Source organism: Anoplophora glabripennis, unplaced genomic scaffold (genome assembly GCF_000390285.2).
Source record: "Anoplophora glabripennis isolate ALB-LARVAE unplaced genomic scaffold, Agla_2.0 scaffold136, whole genome shotgun sequence".
Classification (NCBI taxonomy): Eukaryota; Metazoa; Arthropoda; class Insecta; order Coleoptera; family Cerambycidae; genus Anoplophora; species Anoplophora glabripennis.
In genome coordinates, this window is record NW_019416313.1 from 624,345 (window position 1) to 643,698 (window position 19,354).

A 19,354-nucleotide genomic window follows, 5' to 3' on the forward strand; every position below is an offset into this window, starting at 1 on the left:
GGAGGCGTTCATTGTTTACGGTTTAGGAACTTTTTAAAGAGTTGTCAATAACCCGACAGGTCTGAGATAATGGAAGGAGTTCCACCCTGAAGGAGAAGCCTCGCTTAAAAAATTGGGGATTTGCAATTTTCCACGAGTAGTAGAAGGCCTTAGTTTCGAATTTTGGAAACGGAAAAGTTTTCAAAATACTACATACAAGTCGATGAACAACTCCAGTCGGCGACAATCCAAATATGAGTAAAATCCGGAGCCGGGCCGATTGTCTAAACTCAAGGCGAACTTCACTACAGGACCGCTGCGGACTCGTCGAGGACTGTGAACGAACGTCGACTCTGATGCTTCATTATTTAATGAAATCGTGTTCTTTAATGATCTACATATACAGGTTTATGATATTTTTAATGTTTTTTTTCCTTTTCCCTCATTTAGGTAATCCTCTGTTTCGTCCTTTCCTTATGAATATTGAAACAATTCAATAGATTTTCGATCGGTATTCGTATATTTCTATTTTTAGACCTTTACGGTCATTTTCTTACCCGATTGTTTTCCAATAATTATATTTTATATTAAAAAGTGTAAAATCCCACACCGCCTTGTTTTCAATACACATTTCGTATTCATTTTATTCCAAAATAAATCTCCGGGAGAGTTCCCGGAATAAGAGTTATTCCCAAATGGAATCGGGCCGGTTGCGTTTTACGAGGATTTTATTGCCAGCTACAGCTACATCCCGTTTTGTCGTTTGTTTAAAGAGGCACAGGGAAACAAATAAATGTTAAATAACGCTGTATTTTATTACATATTTCCATCGTCGAAGCGGTTGATAACACAATCTGGTTTATGCAAAGTAAAAAGGGGTTGTTTCGTTTTAGTCTTATCCTGACCGCGAATTTTACAATGAATTCAGCAGAATCTCGTGACTAAATACAATTCTTTAACTACTTTAATAATTTAACGCTTGTGTAGACAAAAATAAGAAAATTTAAATGGTAACAATTTCCAACGGGTCATATTTCAGCTAAACTAACGTAAAAAATAAATTTCCAGGCCGACGAGGCGTTTATTGCGGATAATGCTCGGCAAACAGAGGTACCGTAGTTTTTAAGCACCGTTTCAGCATAAGGGCCCCGTCCAAAGCAAGTCTGGAGCCGACAATTAGGGCACCCGGGCACCGACGCCGGCAAAAAGCAGTGCTCTCGTTTGCGGGCCCGACTGGGAAATCTGTTTGATGATTTAATCAAGGAGGCAAAAAATTCAGGCAGGATTTTTGCCACGGATAGAATTCAGTGTACCGGCTAGAATTTTTGTAATTATGTCTCTGTGATGCGAGCGACGAGCAACAAAAAGGACGGCTTTGTGTTGTTAACAAACATATCAGTTGTCATTTTTTTTAAAGCTCAAATAAATGACGTGAGACAAAGAGACGTGATGTGGATAGGATGCGTTACAAATGAATATAAAGAACAAATTCAATACTTTTAGAAAACCACAATAATAAAACCATATGATTGGCGCAGATTTTCATACTGTTTGTATACAGGGTGTGGCGTGTATAATCTATAAAAATTGTACTACAGCTTCCTGATGATATTTGTAATAGAAAACTCTTATACGAAAAAGTTCTATCTTTGTTTTTTTTTTGTAAATTAAAGTTCTTTTATTCAACGAAAATGAAGGCCGACCCTGTGTTAGTTATTAAAAACTTTGGAAATGTTTTTATGTTTACCGAGATGCAATAATCTAATACTAGCAATACTAAAAGAAGGTTGGTCTACATTGTCAAAAAATTTGTGCAGTCGACTGATTTTGTATTTGTATTGAATTCATTATACACTTAATTATTAAATATTAAGCATCGTCCATCGACCCACCAGTGTTAAAAAGTGAAAGATTCCAGACAAAAGTTTTTATTTTGTAATTCCACGATAGTGATAGTGTAATTTTTATAAAGTAAAAAATAAGAATAGCGTGCCGATTACATTAAGAACGAGATTTTTATTTCTTTTAGTTTATGCACAACTAGTTTTAAAATGACCCGAAAAAACGATGCATTTACTATTTCCGAACGTGTCGATATGGTGTTAGTGTATGGTGCAGCCGGAGAAAATGCGCTCGCGGCGACTAGGTTGTACCGGGAACGATGGACACAACGTCACCCCCCATGCCAATCAAGTAGACTCAACTACTTATGTTTGTGTAACAGATGAGGCGACATTTAGCCGTGATGAAGTGAATTTCCATAACATGCACATATGAAAATCCTCACGCGATTAGAGAATTTTCAACATCGGTTCTCGGTAAATGTTTGGGCTGGCATAATAGGCCATATACTAGGACGACTAAATCGACTAACATATGTTGACTTTTTTGGAGAACCGATTGCCTGAATTGAATTGTTGGACGATGTGGCATTACAAGTTCGGGCACGCATGTTTTATCTTTAAGATGGAGCTCCTCCACACAGTAGGTACTCGAGAAGTAATGACACTTTTGAATGAAATATTTCTTCAACGATGGATTGGACGCTTTATTCCTGTGCTGTGGCCACCTCGGTCACCTGATTTAACTCCAATGGACTTTTATCTTTGGAGTCCCTTGAAGTCATTGGTTTACAATACTCCAATTATACACGCCACACCCTGTATAATTTTTGTAAGGTAAAGTATTTTTTTAAAACAACTTTATGCATTATTACTTTCTCTTTAGTTTTCTTGCATTGTTACAGAATTTTTCTTTCCCCAGTTTAACTTTTAGACTTATAACAATCTTAAATTCTGTTTCGCTTTTCATTTTAGTAGCAAATTTCGTAAGCAAAGTAACGTACCTGTAATCACCTGAATGCAACAACTAACACTTACCCGTAAATTACATCATACTCGCTACTCCAAAATTGAACTTAAATCGACTTATTCCGTGACGCCAAAGTGGTCCTTTCGCGATTGAAAACCTCCCCTAATTTCCACCGAGCCCCCCTTTCAAAATTAAGTAACTATTTCGTGCCCTCTGAATAGCCAGACGCGAGAAAATTACAGGCCGGCCGAAGATTTGTATAGATGACATCTAAATTACTTCTGGTGGGGTCGACAACTTCGGACGTCCTTAAATTGGGCAATTCCAGCGTCGCCGGACTCACTAATTTGATTTCGTGGAGAACAAAAAGTGATATATTTATTGCTTGGAAATAATGTCGAGTCTTTATTTATTGGAGCTAATGGACCTGTTTGTAAATGTCATAATAAAATATTTATTACGCTAATAGGATTATTTATTAAATTTACGATTCTGTATTTAGAGCTATTGTTTATAGCCACGTCTAACGGAGTACCATAAAAATAATGTCATATTAAATTAGTTCACATTCAACTGTTGTAAGCGTTCAGCAGATGATATCGTTAAGCGTACTTCCATTCGAGGAAAATATACTTCAAAATAAATGCTTTTGATTTCTCGAAATTCTTGACAGTAAAGTAACCTAACCTTACTTTAGATTAGTCACTCCTATTTTACAAACAAAACACAAACCTGGAATTTAGATACATTGTAGAGTGCATTGTACGTAAATTATTACAAGTCACGTGACAGTGGAGTATAGGCAACCAACATAGCATGGTTGGTACTATCAACTAAAAATCCCTAAACGTCAGTGCAATAAATTCAAACTCACAACTTAGTCAGTTATAAATATATAGATTATTATGTTCACAATGGTGTCGCTTACTCTCCTACGCATATTTTCAAACACATTTTGCAGCTGTTGTTCTGTTATATTGTTAATTTCTCGAATAATTCCTACTTCTAATCTTCGATGTTGTGTATTGCTATTTTAAAAATAGCATCCTTCAGATATCCAAACAAAAAATAATCTAAAGGAGTTAGATCCGGTGACATGACTGGTTACAACCCTTGACTGATCAGTCATTGATCATAAAACTTTAAGAAATTGAATTGTTGCTCTTGCACGTGTGTGGTTATCCAGCCTTGTTGAAAGCAACCTACTTGCAACTCATCATCGTAAAGTAAAGATCTGATATCCTTTAGCATTTATAGTTTCATAGAAGAATATAGACCCCAGTCTACGTCTTCTTGATAACCCTACCCAAAGGTATACTTTTAAGGGATGTAATCTGGTTTCTACAATTGTATGAGAATTTTCTGCAGCCCAGGTTCTATAATTCTGGCTATTTACATAATTTGATATGCGCATCCAAGTCTATTATCAGTTTCTAAGAAATGTAGACTAGCAGGCAAAAGATCATAAATGTGGAACAACAATCTTCAGAGAACTTACGATCAATAAAAATTAAGGGTTGCAATTTATTTAACGTTGGAGGTTGGAGGTCGAGGATTGCGGAACTGCTTTATTTTGTCACGTCAATTAAAAGGAAAAATAACGAACTTCTATTACTCACTACATTCTCAATGATTAAGCTGTACAGCCAGAAGCAAGGCGTTCGAGAATTCGTCAATAATGGCAAGATATAAGAAACGCATTGTTTAAGATTAATTCGGCAAAGCCCCAGGAAGAAGAAATTGATCTGAAATAGTTTAGGGTACAATTCCATAAAAATTGAACATTTTTTCCAAAAGAAGCTCCACCTCCTCTTTCTCCAGGGGCTAACACCTTCCTACCGTAAAGAAAAGTAGTTATATATGTTATTAATAAAAGAATTGAAAGGTAAGGGGGCCAAGAATGGATCCCTGCGGAACTTCAAAGGTAACAAAGCTTTTTTTCAGATATTGTAAAAACCGACATGGTATATTTCATGAGGAACAACAATATCTTACAAGAATGACATAAATACCTGAAATTGAAGACTATCACACTCGCTCTCCGTTTTTATTGTCTTCGGCGTCGCAACGTGTTGCCAGAAAAATAAGAGACAAGAAGCAAATAAGACAGATATATTGGCTGCTACTTCAAAGGATAGAGCGCGACTTTTACGACCCATGAAAATTAAGGCTTATGAGTTATTTACTGGTACTGATGTTGCCTTATCATCAGAAGTTATGTGCCGCTTTTGTTTTACCGCATCCAGTTAGTAGCGGACTTTTATGTATTTTTACATATTAAATCCGTATGGGGGAATTAATGGCATCAAATTTTATATGGATGTTCAGGCTGTAATAGGCGGAACTGTATAGTGTACGAGAAAATTGCTTAATAAAACCGTCGTAACTAAGAGAACACTCGACAGCTCGACGTTCTATAGTGAGATCAAACGGTTGGATGTCTGCTGTAAAGTTTTATTAGTACCTACATGAACTCCACATATCTTTCTTTAACAAGGCATGGCGGCTCCGTCAATCTAGTCGTACACTGCAAAGTAACAGGAAGTGGGGAATTTAATAAAGGATATCCCAAAAGTATCCCAATTTCATACCGAAGAGTTGGTAACATTATACAGGGTCACATATTGTGAACACGTCGCGGTTAGACAAACTGGAGCGTTATACGATGGATGAGCGAGTGAAGGTTGAAAATTCATTACAAGTACGGAGAGTGTGTAGCTGAGACTGTGCGAAAATTACGTGGAATTTTCGGTAGAAGGAAAGCCTCGAATGAAACAATTGTGAAAAGATTAGTTGCAGATTTGAACAAACAGGTTCAATTCGTTGATTGGGCGTTGGAGAATTAATAACTGGACGGTGATTTTGCTAAGAAAATCACCTTTAGCGACGAGACGCATTTCTATCTTCGTGGGTATGTGAGCAAGCAAAACTGTCGAGTTTGGAGCAGAGACAATCCTCAGGTCATTCAAGAATGACCATTGTATACCCAAAGAGTGTCAGTGTGGTGTGCTTGGTGTGAAAAATAAGATCTTGATTGTATTGCAACTGTTTCAAATCACATGACCCGATATAATCATAAAACCTGATCAGATACAATGTTTCCCCAACTCATTCTAACAATATTATACCAAACCAGACTAGGCCAGAGATAATTGCAGTAATATTAAGTGGATTAACTGAATAACTAACTGTGAGGTCTGGGTCAGGAAAATTGTAGCACAATCGTATAGATTGTTCCAATATCGATTCCACAACAATTGAAAACATAAAGGAACAGTTTACTTCTGGGACACACCGCTTGCATTATTAACCAAGTCGACTTCACAGGATACATAGTATAGATTTAGAGATGCAGGTTGCAGGATATAAGTTGCTTCCCTGCCTAGCCCAAGCCCTTTTAAAAATTCACCTCAACATTTAGATGCACTGCTGCACCAAGAACTCTGTCTTAACTTGAGAAGAATATAAAAGCAAGCCGCCGCCATGCTTTTCTCTCCCAAGGGATCACTTAAACGTTCCTAAATAAATAAATTTGCAATCCTCTAAATGCGGTCTTCGTGCAGCATCCTTATTTCTGTCGCGGTTATACCTGACAGTTCCGGTTGCCTCTTAAAGTTTTAAACGCCTTAGTCTCCACACATCCTGGATCGAAGTGTCAGGGAATGGAAATTTTGGTCTTTAAGCAGTTGTGGCAATGAATGTCATTTGTGATACAACCTGTGTATGTACGTAAATTGTAATATACACGCTATGTATGTAAGTACGTCGTTCGGCAGAACAATACCGCAGCACAATTTCACCACGGCCCCTTAAAGAACGTACCTACCGAGTCGACTTTATGTAGTTATCTGGTAGTTTTGCCGCTGCCACCAGGTCAGGTAACTATTGAAAAAAATTCTCTTTTCCGCCTGATATCGGAAATAAGAGTGTAGGCACTTGAATTATAGCGCGGCTTAAATTGGAAGGATAAAACCCTCAATCCGCGGGTTTTCTGTGGAAGTAAAATAATTATTATCAGTGCAGCAAAATAAAAGACAATTTAAAAATACTTAAACAGAACGAGTTTATTCAATGAAAAATAAAAATTCTGTGGAAGTGAAATAATTATTGGTATCAGTGTAGAAAAATAAAAAGCAATTTAAAAATACTCCAACAGAACGAGTTTATTCAATGAAAAATAAAATAGCGCCAGTGGCGTGCCAGTGCAAATACAAAAAATAAAATTAACAGTAAATAAATATATTAAATAGAAAAAAAAATAAGCTATGAACGGTAAATGATTATAGATGTGACAAAACTAGAATAAACCGCCCAAATGCCAGTTTAAGCAAACGTAAAATAAGTGAAATTAAAACTCAAAATTTAAATGTAAAGTGATCGTCTTCTAAGCAGCAAAGTATGTCCTTGTTTGGGTCAAACTGTATTCATATACCGGGTGGGGCATTTATCTTGAAACAAAATAATATCTCGCTTGGACTCGATTATTTCGAAAACAGTTTCAGACAAAAATTGTAGAGCACCGAGAGGGCCATTGAAAGGTCCATATTAAGACTTCCTGTCTAGACCGGAAGTGGTGATTTAGACCGGAAGTGGTGATTTAGACCGGAAGTTTATTTTTTTTAATGGAAACACCCATTTTTTACCACGGATTTCGATTGAAAAACGAAAAAAACTTTTTGTTCTGATTATTTTTTCGATTTAACCCATATTTTGGCCATAAAATGGACATTAAAAACAAAAAAAACCTTGTTAGGATAACTTTTAAAAAAAAAATGTTTCACACAAAAGTTGTAGAGTGACATGACCTTGAAAATGACCTTGACCTTGATTTCAAGGTCGTTTGAAGATCAAATTCAAAATTTCTTTAGCAAATCATATAAATCTTCAGAAATCTGAAGAAATTTTTCACTTCACCGAAAACAAGCACCCAAAGGGAATAAAAAACTACTACGTCCATGTCGTTATTCCTGGGTAGTGCTAAAAGTAGTTAATAATTATACAGTTTTTCGATCTTAAAATGACCTTGATATCTGATCTTCTTCTTGGGGTTAAGTTCATATCTTATTGTAAAACTTCCCGCTCTTGTAATTTCCGAGGTCAAAAAATAGACTCCCATTTAAAATTTTGAATTTGATCTTCAAACGACCCTGGAGTCAAGGTCAAGGTCATATCAACATAGCCCCTTTTCACCCTACAACTTTTGTATGAAATATTAAAAAAAAAGTGATCACAACAAGGTACCTACTCCGTTGTCTCAAGATTCTTGTTTTTTCTATCTTTTTATGTCCATTTTAGAGCCAAAATATGGGTTAAATCGAAAAAATAATAAAACAAGTATCTTTTTTCGTTTTTCAATCGAAATCCGTGGTAAAAAATGTGTTTTTCCATTTAAAAAAATCAACCTAAAAACACCACTTCCGGTTTAGACCGAAAGTCGTAATATGTACCTTTCAATACCTCGATGTCCTACAATTTTGGTCTAAAGCTTTTTTCGAAATAATCGTGTCCAACCGAGATATTTTTTTTGTTTCGAGATAAATACCCCACCCGGTATATACGTTCTACCACCTCTTGGCGAGAGGAATTCGCATTTCCCGCTATTACAAATAAAAAAAATCTACTTCCCCCTGATTGCCAAACGCTTTCGATGTAAAACTAACCAAAATAATCTAAATAATTAGCTTATTCATCCAGAAACCCTTTCCCATACTAAATAAAACGTAACTCAACAAATTGTCTTCCGCAGTTAATCGCGAGCCCCGCTCCAAACGTTTTCAACCACGAACCCCCGCACTGACTATACCGAAAAAACCTTCTAATGCCCTGCACTAGAAAACCTCACGAACCCCCTCGAGTCCAATTTAAAATGTTTACCAATTTTGTTCTAAAAGTTAACACCAGATGCCATTTCCCTAATTCTAGATTTTTTATTTCACTTCAGATGAACTGAAGTCTTTGATTGGTAACAACATAGGACATGAACTGTCTAATGTGGTCTTCATTATCATTAGTGATTGGTTCTGGTTTTTAAACTGTTTGTTGTAACTGTTCGGAAAAAGTTGAAGCTTGTCACTAATCTGCTTTTCCCCAGTCTTTGTTTTTGATGAGTTGTTGTTCAAAAACTATTTAACCTTCTTGCAATTGTGGAATAAACATTCATCTGACTGGCTAAGTCGTTTGAATGGCTTTGTAGTGCATCAAGGTGGTTTTTGGTGATTCTACGGATTTTGTCTTCCATTAAAGGCTTAGATCGGGGAGTGTTTTATTACCGATGCACTATGGAGCGACTGAATATCATTCTCACAATTTTTTACAGAATTATTTATATGACCTTGGACTTCATCACTTGTTGTCTAAACTAATGTGGTCTCTATTATCGTTAGTGATTGGTTCTAGTTCTTAAACAGTTTGTGACAAGTGTTAGATGAAATTTGATGATTGTTCTTGATCTGCTTTTTCTCAGGCCTTCTCATTTGATGGGTGATATAAGAGTTATCGACATTTTGTCTTATGAGTCAATAGGATTTCTACCCTCTCGTCACCTTCTCCTATTTACTATTGTAACAATTAAAAACGTAAAGGAATTTCTGTATATCATATCTATTAGCTTCACAACCGAAGTGCCGACCTTCGGATTAACATTCTCTTAGAATAACTTTCAACCATCTCCGTTTATTTGTCATTTATCTGTTCCAATCTCGATATACCATTGATCTTCTGTCAAACTGGAGCCTAGTGTGTAACGGCCTTGCCGTAAAGTGCTGGTTCGAGTACCTTTTAGAAATATAGCGTCGTTTCAGGGGGGATCAACGATATTGGAGGTTTTATGGGACTATTCGAAGTGATCCTTAATGATGTATTGTTTACGGATTTCTTGAAGAGGAGCACGAGCGGATGTGCAACGATATTCCAACGTTACACTTTAAAATATAACCGACAGTCGTTTCTGAACCAAAATATATTTTTTAAATTTGTGTATAACTTGTCGTGTATACGACCTTGTCGTGCCAGCATAAATGCCTCTAATTTATTACAGCAAGGCAAACAACTGAATGAACGGTTATATTAAGGATGGGGATTCCTTTGTGGATATTTATAACAAAAATACAATATCTCCCTCCACGTATTCGATTCATTTTGGTTCGAAGACAATATCTGTATAGCGGAGGATAAAATATATCTTAGTGTTGTGACAACTTAACGTCCGCCTATATGCTGCCGTCATGCAAAGATAATATAAAAGCAATTTAATAAAAAAAAAGAGGAGCGCAGGCGGTACGGCTGATTTTATCCGACAACCGCATATTTCAACCTATTCTATATGAATATACACAATAATCCGTTTGATAGGCAGTCCTACGCACCGATATTTGTCAAGGCAGCTTTGCTGTAATTTTAATGACAGCGCCGAACGAGAATAAACCTCGCGATATTTTTTCCATGTCATCGTTTTGAATGAAAATATAAATACACAGGGGCGCGGGCGTCTCAAACAGAGTGGGGGCAGTGTTTTAGCTAAATTTGTGTTAGAAAAATGTTATGTTGGTATCATTTGTCACTAGTATGATTATTGTTTTCTATGATCTATGATAGAATGGATTACGAATTACGTTACTAGAGTACGTTGTATGTGATTTTCTTGATGAAAATAAAAGTTAAAAGTGGTGTATGTTTATTAAACGAGGATATTATTATAACATTTGTCTCTAATCTTTCTGTATACATACTTTTTCACTCTTATATCATTTGAATTAATGGAAAGTCATGAAAAATAGGATCAGCAGATGAAAATAAGAGGTGTGATTCAGGGGTCGGATTTAGGGCCTCGAGTATTTTTATTCATTTGAAGAATTTCAACGCGCGAAAAATTGCTCTACAACCGGTTTAGTTTAGTCTACTGGATGTTGTCTAATTCTGTGTAACAACTTCTGAGGCGCGTTCTTTGCATCCTGCATCACGGAGACTAGCGACTTTACACTAAAACTGATATGGGTTGTTGCGTAATCCAACCGTTGTTAATACCAGTAGGTATACTGCTGTCGTAACAAGGGTAATTATACATTTAAGCTCAAGATCTGACGCCTAGCTCGAGGAGCAGCTTCAAGACTGTCCCCTGCCATCATAAACTTCCCGACACGGTCGCCGGGACACTGAAATGTCGGGACGCCTCTAAAAAGCGGGAATGGCTTTCCTTTAAACTTAAGTGTCTGCAAATTAAAACATAAATTTTGGATGCTTTTACTGAGGGGTCAATTTGAACCTGTCTTGAAAACTGTTATAGACGTACATGATACTGCAAGAAGGCATAAAAAAAGTTATTTCTAATGAGGCCATCTATTGGCAATTACAAGGTAGATCCTTCCTTCCTTTAGGATTCCAATGGCATTATCCATAACAGACAAACGAAAAACGACAGTAAAACCTGTTTAGATGGCGTAAAAACATTTTTTTTATTCAGAAAATAAAAAAATGGCGAAATCAATTTTTTTTCCACGAACTATGATAACTAAAATTAGGAGACAAACAAATAACAACAAAAACAACAACACTAGCAGCAGCAGGAACAACGATAGCAATAACATGTACAACAGCAGCAGCAGCAGCAACAGTAACAACTAAAGCAGACTTCTCTAATCTATGATCAGAGTATTCCTTACTGTTGTGGTCAAAACATTACTTACGCATACTGTTGGCTAAGAAAATCAGTTCAAGTAACAAGATTTAAGAGCGTTATCAGCGTATCAGATAGTTGTAGTTATCATAAAAAATGGGTATGTTCGTAAAAAAAAATGTTTTTCAAGTGCGAAATGGACCTCAACGGGTCCCGATTCACGCCATCTAAACAGATTTTTACTGTCGTTTTTTCCATCCAAAAGGCTGGTACCGACATCCCTTCCGATAATCTAAAACACTAATTCCGCATGCTTTCAGACCGTGCAAATTACTGTATTGAGTCGGAAAGAAACTATTTTGAATAAAATAAATTGGATGTGACAAAATTTTTTTTGTTCTTATTTTTAAAAAGTCCAGTTTACTTTGGCAGGCACCTTAATCTTAAACAGTTGAACTAGCTTAATATTTGACAGAAACGGTCTGGATTAAATAAAAATTTTATGCGAATCTTCCGAAAAAAAGGAAAATAAGTAAATAAAAAAAGCAAACAACCCTCTCCAACCTCTCCATATACTTTGCAATAATTTTTTGTGAATTTACATTTACGTTAGGTAATTACCATTTCCTCGAGAGATTTTATTTACAATCTGAGAATATCCCCGGCGACTTAGACGAGACCTTTGTTTGCGAACGATTTTATTCACCTCGGAGGAATTACGGACACCAGCAGAAGTTAACGAGGTGTCTTATCCCGGGTCGGAAGACTCGGTGTACACAAAGAATCCATTTATTCGGTCTGATATATCTCCGGTCGGTTGTTCTACCCTCCCTTTTGAAGTTTTGTAGAAGCCATAGGGGAGAAAATGGATACGCGGTATCTCCGGCGCAGTTTTCGGGTTCATTTGATTCGTATTTTATTAGGGCCGTAACTGGAGACCCTGTTGATTACGGTGTGGGCGTTAGCGTTATAGTTTCATAGCATCGTTAGCGTCTGGCATGATTCAAAGGTGCCTGAGCAAAAATGGAGTTGTTTTCTTGTACAGACCGGCACGAATAAGTTTGCGTCTGAAATCGCTCCGCCTACAAATGAGCTGGACACGGCAAGGGAAACAACACTATCACAAATTTTATTTTAAACAAATCTACTCTTCTAAACTTTTGGAAAATAGCTGTACCGTGTTCAAAAATGGTAATAAAATATTGAAAACTACTTAAGTAACTACTTAAGTAATCCTAATTTATTTTTGTAGAGTTTTTCAAACCGTTAGCTACAACTGTGGGGAGGTCATGTCTAACGAATTCGTACAAACATTAGAAGTACCTCAGGGCTCTATACTCGGCCCCATATTTTTTATACTCTTTAATAATGATATTATTAAGCATTTAAATGAATATCTGCAGATAACCTTAAAATTTACGTTGAAATGGGTACTTAATAGCATTCACTTTTCCTAATCGTCTTTGTGTCCAACACATGTAATTAATGAAACAAAGAAGCTGCAAACAGTCATCCCTTATTCTAAGAAGTACGGGGTGTCTCAAACTCGATAGTATAGGTCTACTGTGAGGATACAAAATATTTAAATAAAATTTGGGACATGTGGTGTTAAATGGAATGAGATAAGCTCCATTTTCAATCGAAAGTATTATCTTTGGGGTTTGACCACAACTAAAAAGTCAGCAAAACAGTGTCTTGGTCATTTCAAAAGCCTGAAGGAAAAGAGAAAAGAAATATCAAGTCACCGTCTTAAATAAGGATTTAGTTGCCAATTTCCAGAATCACTGCTAGGTGTCACCACTTGTATGTCACCATGGAAGATCTGTTCTTCTTTATATTTATTGTGCTAATGAATTCAAACAGTTAGAAAAAATTACTTAGCTGTAATTATTCTAAAATGGGACTGACTTACACACTACTTCCATTCGAGCTTCGCTCTGCGCAGAGGAGAAAGATGGAGCCTCTGCCGAAACTTCGCACCTGTAGAGGCCGCTGGATTGCCAACTCACAGGATGGAGCACCACTCTCCGGCTGTCCGACTTAGATTTCTGCAATTAAAGAGCATATTATAGAAATGTAAACCAAAATGCTTTAGATTTAGATCATGTTTTTATGCACAAACTTTTCGATGGAAATGTGAATAACTTTGACAGACTTCACCGCGTGATGCATAATTTATTGTGATTGCAATCATGCCCTTATGCATTTTCACATTGCGGACTTTAGATAGCCGAACAAAAAGAAGCTCAACGAAAACTCCCCGATTCAAATTTATTCGAATCGATCTGCTTCTTCGAACCTCTTCAACCGTTCCCCGACTCCCCATTGGAAAATATCTTACAATAAAGTTGCCCGACGTACGGAACTTGAACGAAACTCCCGCCTCCCATCGGGTCAACATCTTGTCCAATTCCGGGGCACAATATTTTTTTGTATTTACTCATCCCATGCTGGGGAACGATATTAAATAAAATAGCTAATTCGGTTTCCACAATTCTCTCTATTATCCGCCGAATGGTGTGGAGCTTATCCCGCACCAGTTCCACTTACAGGGAATAAGGGTTGGGAAAGGTGACCTTAATTTTCTATTATTCAGGGAAGGGGGAAATGAAAAATTACAGGAATATTTCGTTTCGTGGCGTACTGTGGCAAACGTGAACAATGATGAAAGTGTTTTTATGATGTTGCGGGAAACAACTACTCTGCGGGCTAATGCCCCGATCAACATAATACGCTAGGATCGTTTGTCATTAAACATATATACATATGAGTAACTAAATAAGAGGCTTTTATTGAATAGGGCGGACCGAACATGCATTAACTGAGGACATCTCGCATTGTTGTGGCAAAACATTGTCCTTTATAGAAATTGTTAAACAGAAATCTGCAACCACAGATCCAATCTGTATTTCCAATCTTTCAATCAACAGAAATGGAATGTCTGAGGTTGTAGTTTATATTCAGGTAGGTTGTCACGTTTTGTGCATTAATAAATTTGTTTTGTTTTAGATTAATGTAATAAGGGATTTATTGAATCAATCATCTGAACTGCCTTACTGTATTTTTATTCGTTTTTTTAATCCAAAATGAGTTTACCTGGTAGAACTAAACGTCAATGTTGTGCTCCAAATTGCCAAAGCACTTACTGTATAAAAGTTTTTTCAGAATTTCAAAAGACAAACAATTACTGTGGATAGAATCAGTTCGAAAATTATGTGTACTTTATTATTTTAAATTTGCCGCCATTATGGTACAGCGACATCTATTAGACGGTAGAATTAGAAGTTACTCTAATTGTGTTTTCCTATGCAGTTTCCTTAATTATTTTATGGTCTGTGGTTTCCAAGTGTGTCGTTTGCCACAGTAACTACAGATGGCGTACTCTGCCGCTGCTGCCAACAGCAGATACAGAATAAAACCGTCTTATTTAGTTACTCATATGCATATATCAGTTTAGTTATTAGTTTAGTAAATGAATGATCCAGCTATTATGTTTTAATTACAGGCATTCAGTGAGTGAAGGTGAGTAGTAAGTGCTACATCTAGCGATGGCCACTGCTAATGTCGAAGCTTTCAATCCATCAAACATATGTGCAGCCGATTTGTAAAAAAATTCTCGAAGTTTATGAAAAATGGCTACTTCTGAGTCCCTGCCTATTGAACTATTAAATTGTTAGTGTATGTCAAGCAACTTTCGCAATATTTATGTACGTCAGTGTGGTACTTTTCAAAGACTGTAACTCTCCACTTTATACGCTCAGTCTGATCTTCCAAGGTCTTGCGCGGCGTCACAGTTAACCCTACGTAATCCAGGAACTAAAACGTAATTATACAAGCGATCCCGCGGGATTTATTTCGGGTTTCCGAGGTCATGGCACGACCTTAAGCTTATCGATGAAATAATGTGAATTTCCCGCCACTCGTAAAAGTCTATCGGTGACGGGACGGGACATAAAATTAAAGCAGTAAAAGTACCGCCTTATGATAACGAATAACGGCTTAGGATCAGCTATTATGGCTCTTATAGTTAGGAAGTATCGTCTAAATTATTTCCAGTGTCTATTTTAAAAATTTATGATGTTAATAGAGGAAACATTTACGTTACTTACTTTGTTTTAACTTAACCGTTGAAATATCGAAAAACTAATTCTCTAGGTCGAGAAATAAAAAAGTTACGGGCTGATCGCTAGGTTCAAAAATGTTGGGTGGGTCACGTGACCTAACCAAACCACCTTCATATCTCTTTAATCGTTGAAAATATCGAAAAAAACTAGTTCTGACGTCCCACAAGCGTTTCGTTTGAAGATTCCAGCAAACCAAGGGCTAGGTCCAGAAATAAAAATGTTACGGGTTGCTCGCTAGTTTCAAAAAGATTAGGTGGGTCACGTGACTTAAAACATGACCTAACCGCCTCCATGTCTCTTTAATATCTTAAAACCTTGCGCGAATTCTCCCACAGACGAAATTATAGACTATTACTGTTGAACTTTCACTGTCGATTTTTATATTTATGATTTTATTTAAAGAAAACAATTTAGAAATTACTCAATCATACGTTTGAAAATAAAAACTACATTCCCTAATCTCCATCTAATGGTCTTAAATTAACTCACTGTTGCAAGTCTCTAGTTTGATGTTCTTTTGATTCCTCTCAATCTTCTTTGTGCCACCAGATACCTAGATTTCCCTGGTACTTGTTTGCGCCGCCTGGTAGCTTGATTCTCCTTGTACTTATTTTCCAATGTGAACCTACTATCTTCATTTAAAACTTCAAGTTCTAATCTGACTTTTGACAGCTGACGTTGGAGAGAATATTGTTTATAGGTTTTTCATGATTTATTTAAACTTAATTATCACCTCCTTTGAGTTATAATGGAAAATTTTGTTTATCACTCTTTATACCTGATTCACTTCACTTTGAGTAGGTAGTCATTATGTTAAATATATGAACGTACTTCAAATACGGTTTTAGTAAAGCTATACAGTGTGTATCAGCCAAATGGAATAAATTCAGTAATAAATAAATGGGGTCGTGTTCGAAAAAACGCTCGGATATGTCGATTGGTATTTTTAGTTGCGCATTTGTTTCAACAAAAACTTTTTTACGGGGTATGTCCTGTAGCAGTGGTCAATGCCAACTTTACAATTGGATATTATGCCTGAGTTTGAGGAAAACTCACATCGAAAAGCAGCCCCAATGTTCGATGTTAGCCATTCATCGATTATTCGAATATTAAAAGAAAGTAAAATGCATCCCTATAAAATGAAACCAACTCAGGAGCTCATGGAAGAGCATTTTGATAGAACGTATTTTTGTGAACAAATGATGGTATTGTTAGATAACAATGTGATCCAATTAGAACATGTTTTGTTTTCTGATTAGTGCACCTTTACACTTCGCGGTCATGCTAATCGTCAAAATTGGTCTAATGAAAATCCTCACTGGATTACAGAATAACATACGTAATACCCTGAAAAGGTGAATGTTTGGGCAGGAATTTATTGTTGAAGATCATATCATGGGTCCCCTTTTCATTGAAGGCAATTTGAATGGCGATAATTATTTAGCACTGCTCCAAAATAATGTCATGCTAACTTTGACAAACTTATATCCTGATCCAGCAAACCCACAAATTCCAGCGAATATGATATGGTTTCAGCAAGATGGGGCACCGCCCCATTACCAAATCAAAGTGCGGCAGTACCTCAACCGAATATTTCCAAATCAGTGGAAAGGTAGGCGAGGATTGATGGAATGGCCAGCACGAGCCCCTGATCTGACACCATTAGACTTCTTCTTATGGGGATATGTCAAAAGTATTGTGTCCAAAGTAAACCCCTCGACTTCGCTGACTTAAGAAGACGAAAAACGCTTGCGATTAGATCGGTCACGCCTGAGCCTGAGATGTTGAGTAACGTTAGATGCAATTTCTATTTAAGATTAGGATGTTAGCATTTTGAACATCTCCTACATTGGCATTATTGTTTTTTTTTTGCTTTTTTACATTATCAATAAATAAACAGTATTATTTATTAATTTTTTTGAGTGTGTTGTAGCGAATTTCTTAAATCAAATAATATTTGCAATAGATCTGAAAACACTTAATATTTCCGAAACAGTTGAAGATCGGTATAGGACATTGTACATGAAATGTCTAGAATTTTCTGAAGAATCCAAAAATTGAATGATATTCAGGGTGTTGCGTTTAAAATAAGAAAATTGATATTGACCATTGTTACATGACACACCCTGTATAAAAAATTTTGGTAAAAAAATGCGCAACTAAAAATACCAATCGACGTGTCCGAGCGTTTTTTCAAACACGCCCCGATGTATGTATGTATGTATGTATGTATGTATGTCGGAGGGTGGTGGAATTGTTTTTCCACCGCGGCACTTAGACCTTATTAGGCCCCTTGTACACCCTCCTTCATTACTCGAGTACTTTCCTTCAAACCATCCTATTACTACACGGGTGGCTTGGTGGCAAAGTCTCGTACAGTTTATGTATGATAGCATGGTCTTGAGTTACAGAGATTTTCTTTGCTCTGTTCTCATTACCATTTATCGGGGACCACACGCATGCGGCAAATGTTGGGCGACCCAGGTCTCTGGTAGGCTGCCACAGCCACGTCCCTGAGCCTGCCTTAGGTCACCCATCCAAATTCCAGCCTGCGTCCGTGATGCTTGCCTCGGCAGATCGAAATCCGCCGGCTAAGACACCCGGCTAGGCGGTCCCCCACCACGCCATTTTATTCCATTTGGCTGAATTTATTCCATTTGGCTGAAACACACTGTATACGAGTATTATACGTGTGATCTTACTTTAAATATGTCAACAAGCTCTTAGATATAGAGGATTTTCTTTGCCACACAAGTTTTACATTGTTTTTTTTTAAATCGTTTTCAGAAATCTTGTTCTTGTTGAATTCAAATAAGCCCTTTGTTAACACGCGAAAAAGAGAAAGAAATATGAACAGCGCACTTTGCCTTTTAAAGATTAAAGAGCACTTTTTATTGTTTCTTTCCCACGGCCTTTGATGCGTTCAGCGGCGAACGTAAGCATTTTTGCACGGGGGCACAAAAAGACAAAAATTTAAAATCGGGGCTCCCGGTTCAATATCTTGCATTTGTTTCCCTCGAATATGAAATGTGGCGGTAAATCGGTTTGGGGAACGACACGGTGCCGGTAAAGGGCTAGTTTTTTTATTGAATATAGGAAACTCGAGGTTTTATTTCAGGGTGCACGTAGCCCGTGACGCACGAATTGACCGGGTGTTTTTTATGGACTTTATCGCAGCGTTTCGAGAGACATTTGTCATAAATGGTATAGTGGAGTCAAGATAGCTTAAAATTACACATTATTTCGAAATAATTATGGGAAGCATAGATTTTCCTAAAACCTTTTGAAATTACTTGGAGACAAGTATTAGAAAAAAAGTTATAAACTTATTTTTGTACGCTAATTGTTTTTTAATTGTTAATTTAATAATAAATAGTTTTTTTAAGAACATTTAAAATGAAGAGTAACCTGTGAAAGTTACAGATATTTATTTTAAAAATTAAATGAATGACAGCTCTTTTATTATTATTGTACAAAATTATAGAATGACGTAACTTTGTATACGTACTATATATATATTTGTTTTTTCTTAAGTTTAAAGACATAAAATTGTGATAGCCGGATGACTCTTCTTTAATTTAAATTTTTGTGAGGTCGATTTGATCAATTAGATCAAATGTTATAACAAATTTAGTGTAGCGCGCTCGGGGCCGCGCGCTCTTCGAGAGCTATACTTGGGGGCCGCCCGTCTCATTTTTCGTACGTTAGAAAAAAATTCTACAGTCTTCAATTCGCATTTTAGAAAAAAACTTTATTAACATTTTGTATGTAAAATTTCCTGTTCTTTCGAATGGCGCAGGTAATTTTTTTTTAATTAAATTTTTTTATG

The 19,354-nt window shown here is 36.6% G+C and overlaps 1 protein-coding gene across 1 annotated transcript in view; it reads right to left on the reverse strand.

Moving 5' to 3' along the window:
* LOC108911623 overlaps positions 1–19,354 on the reverse strand; it is a 98,115-nt gene that overhangs the window by 22,453 nt on the left and 56,308 nt on the right. The window contains exon 4 of the mRNA XM_018716601.1: positions 13,314–13,449. Coding sequence (XP_018572117.1) covers positions 13,314–13,449 — 136 coding nt within the window. The remainder of the gene's footprint in view (positions 1–13,313; positions 13,450–19,354) is intronic.